The 13,431-nt window shown below is 51.7% G+C and overlaps 6 protein-coding genes across 6 annotated transcripts; 3 read left to right on the top strand and 3 right to left on the bottom strand.

Moving 5' to 3' along the window:
- Positions 1-67: 67 nt before the first annotated feature.
- Positions 68-1,690, top strand: DACRYDRAFT_116558 (uncharacterized protein; the record flags this gene model as incomplete). The annotated part of the gene is made up of 2 exons (XM_040770224.1): positions 68-1,383; positions 1,436-1,690. Exons 1-2 carry the CDS (start codon positions 181-183, stop codon positions 1,688-1,690), a joined length of 1,458 nt encoding a protein of 485 aa, XP_040628283.1. The 5' UTR covers positions 68-180.
- A 237-nt stretch (positions 1,691-1,927) lies between these two features.
- On the top strand, positions 1,928-2,804 carry DACRYDRAFT_95040 (uncharacterized protein). The gene is made up of 3 exons (XM_040777264.1): positions 1,928-2,151; positions 2,208-2,236; positions 2,287-2,804. Exons 1-3 carry the CDS (start codon positions 1,948-1,950, stop codon positions 2,720-2,722), a joined length of 669 nt encoding a protein of 222 aa, XP_040628282.1. The 5' UTR covers positions 1,928-1,947; the 3' UTR covers positions 2,723-2,804.
- Positions 2,805-3,730, bottom strand: DACRYDRAFT_22541 (ribosomal protein S15a). Its single transcript, XM_040772850.1, has 4 exons — positions 3,520-3,730; positions 3,357-3,468; positions 3,066-3,244; positions 2,805-3,013 (listed from the first exon to the last, which is right to left on the bottom strand). The coding sequence occupies exons 1-4, from the start codon at positions 3,538-3,540 to the stop codon at positions 2,933-2,935; spliced, it is 393 nt and encodes a 130-aa protein (XP_040628281.1). The 5' UTR covers positions 3,541-3,730; the 3' UTR covers positions 2,805-2,932.
- Positions 3,731-5,202: 1,472 nt separating this feature from the next.
- DACRYDRAFT_89158 (NADP-binding protein) lies at positions 5,203-6,306 on the top strand (the record flags this gene model as incomplete). The annotated part of the gene is made up of 4 exons (XM_040776897.1): positions 5,203-5,669; positions 5,747-5,997; positions 6,048-6,109; positions 6,160-6,306. The coding sequence occupies 4 exons, from the start codon at positions 5,203-5,205 to the stop codon at positions 6,304-6,306; spliced, it is 927 nt and encodes a 308-aa protein (XP_040628280.1).
- Positions 6,307-7,020: 714 nt separating this feature from the next.
- On the bottom strand, positions 7,021-9,095 carry DACRYDRAFT_52834 (maltose permease; the record flags this gene model as incomplete). The annotated part of the gene is made up of 7 exons (XM_040775131.1): positions 7,021-7,598; positions 7,650-7,683; positions 7,741-7,866; positions 7,918-8,198; positions 8,251-8,701; positions 8,809-8,836; positions 8,887-9,095. 7 exons carry the CDS (start codon positions 9,093-9,095, stop codon positions 7,021-7,023), a joined length of 1,707 nt encoding a protein of 568 aa, XP_040628279.1.
- A 2,140-nt stretch (positions 9,096-11,235) lies between these two features.
- On the bottom strand, positions 11,236-12,809 carry DACRYDRAFT_16098 (uncharacterized protein; the record flags this gene model as incomplete). The annotated part of the gene is made up of 5 exons (XM_040771163.1): positions 11,236-11,387; positions 11,441-11,729; positions 11,795-11,974; positions 12,216-12,300; positions 12,355-12,809. 5 exons carry the CDS (start codon positions 12,807-12,809, stop codon positions 11,236-11,238), a joined length of 1,161 nt encoding a protein of 386 aa, XP_040628278.1.
- Between the last annotated feature and the right edge of the window lie 622 nt (positions 12,810-13,431).

Raw genomic sequence — 13,431 nt, 5'->3', positions numbered from 1 at the left:
CGCGTTTCTGGATGGCAACGCGTGACTCCCACCACTTGCAACTTGAACCGAACCTGTCTTGGAATGCTGCTAACAGAATTTCCAGTCGAGATTCTTCATCATATCGTCACGCATATCGACGAAGCCAGCGACGTCTTATCTCTTGCCTTGACATGCTCTCGTCTGAAAGCTGTCACGATCATGTTTCCTCTACACTATCGTGCTTTCACTTGGCCTACCCACGATGGTACCTGGTATACTGGATCTACCTCAGTCAAAGACCCGAATCCTTTCGGAGAACTTCGCGTAGTCTGCGAAGAATTTCTTAGCGCAGCTCCTCACCGTTGGGACGCAATCCGTGCCATCTCGATCGATAAGTCGGGAACACGGGAAGCCCCGAGGTTCATGCAAGATTACGTTCGCGGTGACGGCTTTGTTCTGCCAGAGTTGCCAGCTGCTATGTACGAGAATATGGCACAACTTGCGAACAATTCATTTGTGATAGGTCAACGTGTCGATGCCCGCAAGATTCTGATGACCGATAAAGTAGACAACATTCTGTGTCGTATGCCTCAGTTGACTTCGATCACGTGGCGTTGGTTCCCGCCCCAGCTCGACAGCCCAATTTGGCCCGTGTTGGATACGATATCTGGTCTTCGAAAGGTCACCTTTGTCTTCAATACCCATTTCGCAACCGGTTTTTCCAGTATTGTCCTGTCATCCATTATTGCACGCCTCGTTCAGTCCATCGCCAACTGCAAGATGTTAGAAGTCCTGCAAATCAACGTGCCTATCGCTCGGAACGTCTATCATGACCCCACTTGGAAGGTCGACCCTATCCTCGAGCTCACGTGGCCTTTCCTCTATCGTCTATCCCTATCCCATGGGCGGATCACTTCTGCTCAGAAGTTCATGGATTTCCTCACGCGACATAATCGCCTCAAGGAACTCAGCATATCCGATTCCCTCGTTCCGTCCATCAGAGGGAAGAACGATCAGCTTCCCAGGATTCAGGACATGGACCTTGCCAACTTTCGCCTGGCCAAGGCCCTGCTGCCGAAGACGTCGAAATCGACGCTGGACCCCTGCCCGACACATGCCCTTCGTATTCACAGTTCGCTCTCCAGGACAGACTTTGCTGCTTTGTGCGACATTCTGCCTGGAATTGCCAACTTCCTGCAGAAGCTCAGCATCAGTCTTACCGAGACCTCCGATCAAGACATCATGACTGTCATTGATGTTGCCCCGAATCTTGTCCGCCTTGAGATATCGGCACGCGAGGTAATCACTGTGCTGACCGGTGTAAAAAGACTGAGGAGTAAGCAAACATTGAAACGCCAGAACTGGGGGCCAATGCGAGACTGGAAGGATCTCAAGTTCCCCATTGACTTTATGAACCATCTAGTAAGTTCCGAGACATGGATATGGGGAAGACGCTGATGGCATATGTATGCAGACTCCATGGGCGACAGCATTTCGGAAGGCACCCCGGCTGGAATCACTGCTCCTTCGCTGCTTGCCCACGTCCGCTAGTCACAGCCAGCCGTCGATGTACGACGACACAAAAAGTGTTTCACTCGAGGAGGCATTCCGTGCTATCCTCGATGTGAGCAGAGTAGAGAGTCACATGCTGGTGGGCAGGGATATGGGACTGGAAATCACTTGCTATCGGAAGGAAGCTCAGCAGAGCATGGAGGCCAAGACCGATTGAAGTATGTCCCATGGATGACAAGCCCAGGATATTTAGCACCGTGATTTATGTTCAAGTTATTGTACTAGTCTCGAGCAATGAAGTAACTTCCTCAGAGTGGAGTTGTAGTCTTGCATCATGAGGACCCTTCTAGGCGTCAAGGATTTTGCGGGCATGTGGGGAGACTCCTCCCGTCGGGTCCATTCCGACTGGCTCAGTGCGCCAGCACGCATGCCTCCCTGTGTCCCTCCCTCCTCTCTTCCTACCACCTGACTACGATGGCATCTCAAGATCTATCCTACCTGTTTGAAGTCGTTCTCTTCAAGCCAAACAAGGCCGACCCCGCCTTCACACGGGAGAAGACCGCAGCCGGCGTGGCCATCCAGAGCACACACACGGACTTAGTGCGCTATGCGCTCGAGGGGGTCAAGACGGAGGACGACAGCATCGTCCTGAGGATCCTGGAGTGGACATCGTTTGATGTGCGTACTGCCTTGTCTAAGATGTGACGCTGCTGAGGTTGTGGGCCCGTGTATAGGGACACATGCGTTTCCGTGCGAGCGACCTGTGCGCTTCTTTCTCACTTCTAGAGGACCTAGCTCAAGGACATTTGCCAGATACCCAAAGTTCCTCGCTGCGCGTGAAGGCGCTGCCCTTTCCGTCATCTCGCTCGCCCACTTCCACTTCTTTGGTCCTCTGGAGTTCACCACCCCCGTCCCCGTGTACGAAGTGATTAATATCACGTTGAAGCCTACTGCCTCTACACCCGACAACTTCCCATTCTTCCTCAGCGCCATCCGGGAGGCGCTCGAGATCGTCGGCAGCTATCCAGGGAGCAAGGGATATAATCTTGGGTGGCAGAAGGAAGACCCGACCAAGGCGCTCGTCTTCATTTCGTGGGAGAGCGTGGAAGCGCATATGGAGGACTTTAGGAAGAGCGGGGATAAGGGTTGGAACAAGTTCGTCGCTAAATGGGGCCCGGCGAGTGGGCAATACTTTGACATTGAGGAAATGTTCCATGTCAAGGTTGGCAAGATCGGCGAAGCGGTGTGAGATGCAGAGATGGGAACGTAGGAGAGTCGAGCATCTCAGATGAATATAATGAAGCAGCTAGAATGTCAATGGCAGAAATGATAGCGTAAAGTGTCATATTGCTCAGCATATCTTAAGCATTAGCAATACATGTCTCTGCGCACGCCGGCGCTCACTTCCGACCACCGCACCACAACTGCCGCTCTACCCCGAACAAACCCAAAAAGGTGTCTAGTAGACAAAGCCGAGGATTTTGCCACCGACGTTCTTCCTCCTGGCCTCTTCGTGGTCTAAGATACCACTGGAAGTGGTCTGAAATCGCATTTAGCGCTCCATGTTATTGCATATAGAGGGGGTTACGCACGAGGATAAGCTTCCCGAACTGACGTGCAGGAAGGAGCAAGTTGACCCAGTTCTCGATGTCCTTGACCTGGATGTTGAATCGGGGGGAGATGACACCGGTCTTGTTCAGCCGACCGGTCAGCTGGATGACGATTTTCCCTGAACGGTGGTCGTCAATCAGCTCAAACTCGCCGATGTAACCTATAGACCATTCAGTTAGCATACACCTAAGAGAATGAGGCAACAGAGATAAAAACAGCAAGCGCAAAGACGTCGCCGAAGGAGGATTATGCAGAGAGGGACAGGTACGCACCATGTCGTTGCATGACGGAGAGGAACTTGACGATGACCTTGGAGGAGGGGCGGATGAGCACCTGGCGCTTGCCGCGGCGCTCGGCATTGACGATGTTGTTGAGGCAGTCGTTCTATTTCCCCGTCAGCTCTATCCTTCCGTTCCGAATATTCGTAGCACGCACAAGGACGGATACGCGAACCATGTTGAATTACGGTGGGGAGTAAAGGACCGGGGAAACTGCCAGAAAAGAATCGTCGTAAGTCCAGAGCTCAGAATGAGTGTCGCCGTCTTTTTAGGACGAGCGATTCAAGCAAGCTATTCACCTTGTCGGTGCGGTGGTGGTTGCGAATGAACGGGAGGTGGTGGGCAAGCACTAGGAATAGTCGACGTCGAGGACCTGAATGCCGATGAACCGTTTGCTCTCGATAGGGTGCCGGGCGCGTAGAGTGGCGGGGGGGGAGGCAAGCCACAATTCAAAGGAACTGTACAGTTCAAGCGTTCCGTCCGACTCCGAAGCGCCACCGTGGTCGGAGTTAGGCGCTTCGGACTTCATATTCAGTAATTCTCTTATGTCACTGCGTCAAAACAGTCCAAACCACATACCCAACCATCCTTAAAAGTCATCCAACAAACACCTTTCATAGCGTCTTCGAGGACCTCGTTTCCACAGCTTTCCTCCGGCATGGCGTACAAGTGAAATCATGATCCCAGCAAGTTTGAGCGACAACAAGAGCTCACACATCTCCCGGTCTGTCTGGAGTCCAGAGCTCAATGTTGGACCGATGTAAACACGGAGATTGTCTACATGTGGCTTGGATAGCACCATTTGATTAGACGAAGGGCTTCCTTCGTGGAGATAACAACCGTTACGTCGTCCAGACCGTCAAGGTTCCTGACCGTGGCCCCGGTTTTGTCTAACCTTCTTTAACCCTTGATCCTTATCGGTCCTCGGACAGCACAGTAAAGCGGTCTCGTACCACCGAAACGGTGTCGATGACAACACTCTGACGCTTGAATAGGCAGGTCGTTCCGGCGCCCGAGGAACAGGAGCGGAATACTTTCCTTCTATGCCGCTGGCTACGAAACTTATCCTTCTGGGCGACTTTCTTTCTGGACAACAGAACCCTCTTTATACCCCTTGGATATTGCAGACATCATACACTGCAGACGTAAGAATGGTTGGTGAACCTTCATCAGAGCGGCCATGCACTCGACGCGCACACTCTGGCGATACTCACCACGCGGTATGACCGGCGCCGCTCCTCCGCAACTCGCGCGATCCCAGCACTCGCGGACGATCTCTGGGACATCTTTCCGCTCCATCGGGAGTCATCTCTGGTCATCGCACCGATGCTCAAACATTCTCTTCCACTCACTTCCTGCGTCTTTCCTGCCAACATCGACTTCTCTCGATCGATTTGTTACTATCTGTGCTTTCTCTCAGAACTTGTCTGTTCAAGGTCAGCTTTACCGCCGGCACACCTAGATCTTCTGTCATCTGTCTTCCAGGACTCGATCGTGGAAAACGACGAAGGCTGTTCATGTTCTGCTTACCACATCGCTTTTGTCAACGTTAACCTTCATCCATTTAGCTGTTCCTACTTATTTGGTCATTCGTTCTCGGGCGAATCTGGCGCAGCAAAATTGCTGGTGACTGCCGTCCGATGTCCGGGACGCGATAATTGTTGTCGATCGGAATGGACGTGCAAGATGGAACCGGCGTAATGGATTGTTGCTTGTTCAGTTTGATTATGAAAACGGCAAGAAAATTGTTGGCAATCACTATCATCTCTGCTCGCTCTTCATTCCGCAATCTGCGGTACCTCTGCAACTACCTCTGCAATCACTCCACGTCGCCTTTGAAATGTCGGACAAGAAGCTCGTTGTGGTCCTAGGAGCCACAGGACTTCAGGGCGGTTCCGTCATCTCCGCCCTTCTCTCCTCCCCTTCTTATGCAGTCCGTGGCGTCACCCGCGACCCCAGCTCCAGCGCTGCACTCTCTCTCTCGGGGAAAGGCGTGCACATGGTAGCTGGCGACCTTTCCTCCCCTTCCTCCCTCCTGTCTGCTTTTCAAGGTGCCTGGGCCGTCTTCGGCGTCACGCTTCCCTTCACGGCTGTCCCCGAACTCGTGCAGGGGAAGAATATCGTCGATGCGTGCCGTGCGGTTAGCGTACAAGTATTGGTCTGGAGCTCGTTGAGCGAAGCAAAGAAGGTTTCGGGTGGAAAATACACCAAGGTTAAGCATTGGGACGAGAAAGCCGAGGTTGATGAGTACATCAAAAGCGTCCAGCAGGAAGCGATCATCTTGCAAACAGGGGGATTCGTGGAGAAGTACGTCTCTGCTTCTTGCCCTTCGTTCATGTCTCGCGTCATGGTACGGTTTGACTGACGTCGTTGACCTGTTTTAGTCTCCACAACATGCCCCTCATTCGGTCGTGCTCACAGGCCCCAGGCGCCTATATCGTCATATGGCCCGTTGTTCGTCCTGCTACTCAACTGCCCTTGTCCTACATTGGGCCCGACTTCGGCCCTTGTGTGATCCGTGCCCTGGAGGTGTGGGAAGCCGGTGGGGAGGGCAGGGAGAATCTGACAAGGGCGCCGATCCCGGTATGCTCATTCACGATGAGTGTTGAGCAGATGATAGATGTCTTGAGGAAGGGTTGGTGCACCTCTTCGCCCGAGAGAGACATCAGGCTGATAAGTACCTAGTGACGGGCACAGAGATTCGGTATACGCGCCCTACCCAAATGCCTACAGAGGAACTACAAGAGGTCTGCTTTCTCTTTTGGCAGGATCCACACAGTTTGCTCATTTGCAGTAGATGATGTTGCTCGTCGATGATGGCCTCAATTTTCCGAATGTGCCCTTCCCCACGGAACTTTTCGTCGAACTAGGAGTCAAGTTTCACACGTTTGAGGATTATGTGAAAGACGAGTTGGTACCGAAAATGGAAAACGGCGAACTGTGAACCGATGATAGCGACAACTGGGAGGAAATGGTGGGCCCGGGGGCAATGTAGCAACCCATCTCCTGGCGAAAAAAGTATTATTGCAGAGTTCTTCCCAAAGTACAAAGCGGACAATGCTTCCAAAAACAAAGCTTTCCCCCAACATCACCGAGCACTGTTGCCAACAGCATCCCCCCTTTTGCCCGTTTGGAATAGGGCAATGGACGTCAATTGCCTACATTTGCTCGGGAACCCGATGAGTAACTGATAGCTGTGACTCTACACGCCCAGGATCGGAGATTCTCCGAACGACATAGACCAAATCTGCGTACCAACCAGGGAATCGAGTATGGATTACACGGTGTGTTCCCTTCAGGGTGAGCACTCTGCCGACTCCGCTTTGTGGGGATGCCCTCTCTCACAACCAAGAAAAGCACGACGGACGAAATGTTGCTCCGATCGGTTTAGACCAAATTCCCGGAAGGGGAAATCAATATTCAAAGGCTCGGCTTGGAATTCGGGATAGAGGGTTGATCCGTGGTTTTCCCTGCGTTTTCATCTCATATTGGAGCGTAAATTCCCCCAAGTGAACGCCGGATATTCGGGACACCGAAGCCGAAACAAAATCGGCATGTCTCGGGCCGGAGTTGCACAAATCGAGCCGATCTGACTGACGCGTTCAATGTACCCAATAAATCCATGACGAAAGAGCACGCATGTAACGAAATCTCCGACTTATAGCTCATACTCGCGCCTTCTGTCCGCCATAACAGTATCCCCCTTTACCTCCCCGGCGTCTTCCGAAACCTTGTGATCCCGCATGTGATAACCGAACTGGTCGACCTTGGTGGTAGCGAACCTCCATGCAGGTACATTGCTCTCAAATAGCATGTCCAGTTCACCGTAACTCCTGCCGCGCGTCTCCGGCAGGCGCAGAACGCAATAGAGGGTGCTGAGAGTGGCTGATACTGCCCAGAAAATACCACTCTTTGGGCCCCAATTCCACGAAGTCGGGGAAAGCATGCGAGGGACAATGATACCGCAGATTATGTTCATAATCTGATAAGCGATTCGCGACAGCACGATGGATTTTTGGCGCAGCCGGGTGGACGAAACCTCCGCAATTAAAGTGTAGCAGATCGGTCCAAGAGTTGCATTGTATACGAAGTTGAGCGCGATGAGCAACGACCCAATTGCCATTGTGATTTGGCTGGTTTGAGTAGCGAAACCGAGACCGCCGATGATGAACAGTACGACGGCCATGCATGCCATGCCAGAGGTATACAAGGTCCGGCGGCCGAAGACGCTCAACACTAGCGGCATGTGTTAAGTCACGACTGCCAGCATGAGTGATGGACACGTACAACCCCATGAGAAGATCGTGCCAATGATGAACATCTGGAATGCGCCTTGGTAAGACTTTTGTTGCGAAATGACACTTTCAGCCGCACTCACTGAATTAAGAACCATGTTGAGGTCAAAAGACAGCTGATTGGAAATTCCAGCCTGCTGAAGGAACTGAACACCTTGTCCAATGAGGTTTTCTCCAGAAAGAAGTTGCATTGCGAAGGTGAGCATAACCTAATAGTCTGTGTGAGAAAGATTGCTACAAACGGGTTTTCGACAACGTACGATCTCGGTTCGGCGCCGATCCATCTTGCGGAAGCAATCGATGTAACTTGCCCCGGCTGTGGCTTGCCTCTCGAGCTCGGTGGTGTGAACCATCATGGCCACTGTGTTGCGCGCGTCCTGGTCGGTGAAGCGCTCGGGGTTGGTAAGACGACGTAAGCTTGCTTCGGCATCCTCAAGTCGACCCTGACGGACGAGCCACCAAGGGCTGGTAGGGCAGAAGTATACAATAGTGCACAAGGGAATGATCCACACCCATTGGACCACAAAGGGCAGGCGCCAACCTAAAGAGGGAAATCAGAGACAAGACCACAGGGGGGCGTTGTACAGACTTACTCCAGTCGCTTTCGATATTCAATGTTGCAGTTACGACACCTGAGGAGAGTAGAATGCCGACTCCCCAGCAGAGGTTGACATACGCGGTCAGATACCCCCGAAGGTGGATTGGGCACACTTCTGACGCATACGCGGTGGTAAGCGTCTGGAAGATACCCCAGGGTATGCCACACAAGACTTCACCAACCACGAGCATAGTCAGGGAAGATGCAAATGTCATGATAAAGACGAAACCGGTGAGAGCCACTAGAGCGGTGAACATGACTTTCTTGGCCCCGAAACGTTCGGCTGCCCAACCGTTGATGAAGAGACCGATGATGCCACCAGCGGAGGAGCCGTTGCTGAGCCCGGACTGCCATTCTGCTGGGATCACATAACCATTTTCAGTGCCGGGTGCAGGCACACCGAAGCGTCGCAAGAAGTTGGCTAATAAAACAAAGATGAAGTTGGGCTCTGATATCAATATAGAGTATGTACCTTGACCGTAGAAAGAGCCAATCTGACGGAATCGGTGAGCATCTGGCAGCGCTCTTCGGACAACCAATGGGCACTTACGACGACAACATCATACCCTTCCATGATCAGTCTGCATCGGGTATTTAAAGCACTTGTATCGCAGTAAAACGAAGATCTTACGCGCCAGAAAGAGCCATGCTCCAGAATATTGCTTTCCGATGAGTCAAGAACGCTTCCCAGCGCGTTGACTTGTGCTCCTGTGCGTCGGCCATCGCACCGTCGTGTATGACTTGCTCGTTGATCTCATTGCCCACGAGTCTATCATTGTTCGCCACGATAACACCCGCCGCATCCTGGTAAACAGCGTCTCCAATCGCGCGTCGGGACATCTTGCGTGACAGTTAAGAAGAAGCAGGACAACTGACGGACCGCCGGTAGATAGATCCATCTGGTCTTATATGGCATTGATCGTATGCTTCGTTCGGAGGAGTGCCTGGATGGAAGACCGTGCTCCATACAGTTGTGGAAGGGCGAGGAGCTGTGCGGGGCAACCGAGTCGTTACAAAACTGAGAGAAACCGTCTTTCTTGCATGGCCCCGCGGAGCATCTTCGGGGCCCCGGGTTAAGCGAAAGAGGAGCCCCGCACAAACCGGTTCTGGTGGTTGACCGGACCGCAGAGATGATCGGTGGCCGGCACAAACATAGACCGCGTCATGGAGAGAGGCGCTCTATATTATTTGGGTGGCAGTGCATTTATAGGGTTTGTTTCCGGCAAACTGGACAATATTAACCAAGTTCTTGAGCTTTGTGATTTTCTATTACCTCTTGTTGATCTGTGCATACGGCTATTCATTGATCATGGTCCCTGCAGCCATACCTTCCAGCCTACACTGCAAATTAGCAGTGCAGGCAACCTGCGCCTCAGTCTCTAAAATGACACATCCACACACATTACTCTATTCCAGCACAATTCCACTGAACCCTGACCTGATTCCACCATTTCAGGGCACGTCACATCATTGAAGCTTTTGCTTTGCTTCTGTGTACCAATACAATGCTATTCTGTTACATCTCCTCCTGCTGAGAGTCTCCAAAGTGCTGAATGGTTCAGAATTGCTTTCTCCTTCTGTTGCAGCAGCACAATGGGCAATGACTCCCTGCCCTCTGGCAGGCAAACAACACAGACTGGCCAGCTGAAAAGCAAGTACACCCTCAGTGCAGCATTGCGTGGTGCCCAAATCACTATTTACAAAGCCTCCACTGAACCCATTGCTCCTCACCTATCTCCCCTGCATCAAGGCAATGGGCTTTGTGGCATTGCAGCACTGTGGCATGGCTTCAAGGCAGCTGGATTGTTGACTCAGAATGATGCAATAGCAAACAATGATCACCACACCCCCCCCATGGCATCAGCAGAATGAACAGTCTGCACATGCCAAGGTATACCAGCTACTTCCATGTCATAAAGGCTTAGTCATGTCTCTTGACCAAGCAATGAGCTGGTGCCCTGACAGCATGTCAACAACATAGATATATCATAATACATTTGTTCAATGTTCATTGTGAGACTAAACCACCGATCTCATGAGCCATGCTCAGGCTTCACTGAAGATGCCAGGTAAGGGAAAGCAGTGCATCAAGGGTCACAGATGCATTGCAGGCTTGAAACAGGTGGAATTCTGCTGGAATGAGGAATTGGGGCAGCAGAACACATATTAGACACTGAAGCAGGGATGGCTAATCAGCAAGACATCTTGTCAGCCACAGGTCAGTCCCTGGCCATCTTGATCCCAGCCTTTCTCCTTTTGGCATTTGTTCCAACCAGTCCCAGAAAATTGCTGAACTGTGCAATAAACCACCGCAATGCTTTGCACTCAGCTGCCAACACAATGATTTTGAGAATGATCTGCCACTACACTGCCCCATCAGCAGCTTCTGGAAACCACATGCTGCAGGAGCCCAGCTTTTCAGGGTCTTCCATCTGCTGATTTCCTTATGCAGAGCAGCAGGGTTTCCTATGGCATGTCTTCCTCATGAATGATGGCAAGTTACTAACTGGTATTTCTATGGCTGCATATCAGGTTAGGATGTGGGGTGAGGAGCAGTAATGCAGGTCGAGTGCCCATGTGTCTGTTATATTATTATTCCTTGTAGCAGATACACCTATATATGTTAATTTCAGACATCAATGTTGTTCCTCCCTTGATACCTCCTCTCCCAGTTCGACAATGGTCAGGTGTGGTGGTCTGCAGACCACTACACCTCCATCTCTCAATGGCAGAGGAGGTGAATGGTCAGGCATGGTCCACCGACCACTACACCTCCATCTCTCATTGGGAGAGGAGTAGAGTGGTTAGGGCATGTGCCCTGACCACTACACCTCCATCTCTCACAGAGAGGAGGTGAGCCTTACCACACTGTCAAGGTTAAAGAGACGTCACGACCAATGCATTTGAACTTTTCTTGTGAGCAATACAACACAGTAATAGTAAAAGAAGTGAGCATTCCCCTGCAGACAGGTCTTCAGTTCTATGTGGTCTTGTTGGTGGCAGTGTCAGTGGAGTTGGGGGCACCAGTTGGCATGGTGGGAGTGGCAGGACCAGAGGCAGCAGTCTTCATTGGGAACATTGCATCAATGCCTTCATGAGCCCAGATGCTGGCTCCCCCAGAGTGAGAGTAGACTGTAGGGTTACTGTTAGGCATAGAATGAGGTAAAGTTAAGTAGGAAACTTACAGATCATGGCAGTCAAGATGATGCTGAAGAAGACCAGGAGGCAGACCCAGCCCCCTGTGGTGCACCCACAAGACTTCAGCTTGAATGTATGCCCAATTGTCTTCTTGATGCTGTGGCAGCAGCCCAAGCAGTAGCCCATATTGTTGAGACAGTAATCACAGACCATGCAACCTATATTGCCCACGCCAACACAGATCTTGATCATTGCCTTGCAGCACTTCTCACCATCTTGCTGGGCCCAACACTCATGCTGGCACTTGTAGACTTCATCCTCGTTGGCTTTGGAGTACTATTGTGTTCCTGGTGCTCAACATTAGTCCATAAGTAGGTCCATAAGTAGTGTACAATGCATACCACTTCTTCTTGGCCCCTGTCAGAGCAGTCCACACTGGCAGACAACCAACCATATGCACCCTTCAGGGTGTAATGGATATCCTCTTCAGCTGACTTGGCATTGTCTCTTTCCACCTCATAGGTATGCATTTTCAATCTCTGCAGCTTGATGTCCACCTTGTTGATGTTCAGAATGATATGCTGATGTCATGACTGTTTCAGACAGCAAAAGAGATGGAGATGGATGAAAGCTCACCACCAGTTTGAGCGTGTTCACATTACTTCGATTAGAACTGAGTCGCTGAACGTTATAGTCCGGGTGGTGGTCATTCTTGAGCAGCACAGATTGAACAGCTGATCAGTGTGGTTCCAAGAAAGCGGATGGGACGTTCACTGGCGTCAGGGGACCATAACATTAGCACTGCCTCCGCGTCCTAAGAACCATGGGAAACTTGCTATCAAAGTCCCTGGTGCTCTTCGGTCCATTTTGATTCGTTATTTCTCTCTTGTATGACCCGGTCTGCTTCCTACGTCAATCTCAGAGGTAAGTGGCACAGCTGGAACGGCTGGGGAAGACGTACCAAAGTCTAACGTCTCCTCCAGACTTTGAGTTTAACCCCCCTGGTACCCATGGGAGATGTCTCGTGGAGGAGGAAGCTTGACTCGGTATCAGCGTCGAGACCAACTCCAGGAGCATGCAAGAACCGCCAAGCATAGGCGCGCAAGTGATCTTGGGCATCTTCTCCGAGTGCAGGCGCGAAATCGACACCAGCAGCTCGCCGCAAGGATGGGTAAGAGGTTTGTCCGCAAGCTGCTGACGACTCCGGACATGATCACGGAGACGATGGAGCTCCCTTCGAGCGATGAGGACTTTGATATGGATCTGGAAGATGAGCAGGTGTTCTACGGTATCGATGGAGAACAGCTCGTCTTCGCAACAGGTCTCGACATTGGTCGTCGCATTGAGGAATCCAACGCGTTGGACCTGAGGCAGCTGCAGCTTCTCCGCTATCATGATCTTCTCCATCTGGATCATGATAACAGAGGAGATTGGGAGGAGTCAGAAGGTGCGTCGGTCGCAACTTTACCTGGTCTTAAGAGCTCACGGTGCGACAGATCATTCCGGTTTCCGACACTTCGGTTCCCATGTCGAGTCGTCGTGGTACCCCTACGCTAGTAAAAGAGGTCAGCCCCTTCATACATTCAGCCGTTAGAGGGATGGGAGTAGTAAGGTGGTGGTGCTCCGCTGACCACTACACCTCCATCTCTCAGTGAGAGAGGAAGTCAGAGCTCAGATGGGGTCCACTGACCACTACTCCGTCCCTCCGAGGTGATTCATGGTGTCCCACGCTGACACTCCTTAGCATTTTCTCCTGGACGTCCTTTTCCACCTTCTACACTTCTCAGTGGAGATGCAAGCGCTCGTGGGCTCGGTGATGGTCGCCTGTGGCATTACCGTCCCCAGCGCCTCGCAACGGAGTCGATGCGCCCGCGAGTCACTCGTCCAGCTTGGCGACCCGGTTACGCGATTCGTTTCGCTCCACAAGAATACCTACTACGAGCAGGATCTGGGCAGTATGTTGGCTAAGGCGAGTCTTCCCTGATTAGGTCTGTCTAATAGTATGGTACACTCATCGGGGAGCAGGATCTATCGAACC

This window comes from Dacryopinax primogenitus (assembly GCF_000292625.1).
Source record: "Dacryopinax primogenitus strain DJM-731 SS1 chromosome Unknown DACRYscaffold_10, whole genome shotgun sequence".
In the NCBI taxonomy this organism is placed as follows: Eukaryota; Fungi; Basidiomycota; class Dacrymycetes; order Dacrymycetales; family Dacrymycetaceae; genus Dacryopinax; species Dacryopinax primogenitus.
The sequence above is the reverse complement of the archived record's forward strand: the minus strand, read 5'-3'. Positions and strand labels throughout refer to the sequence as shown.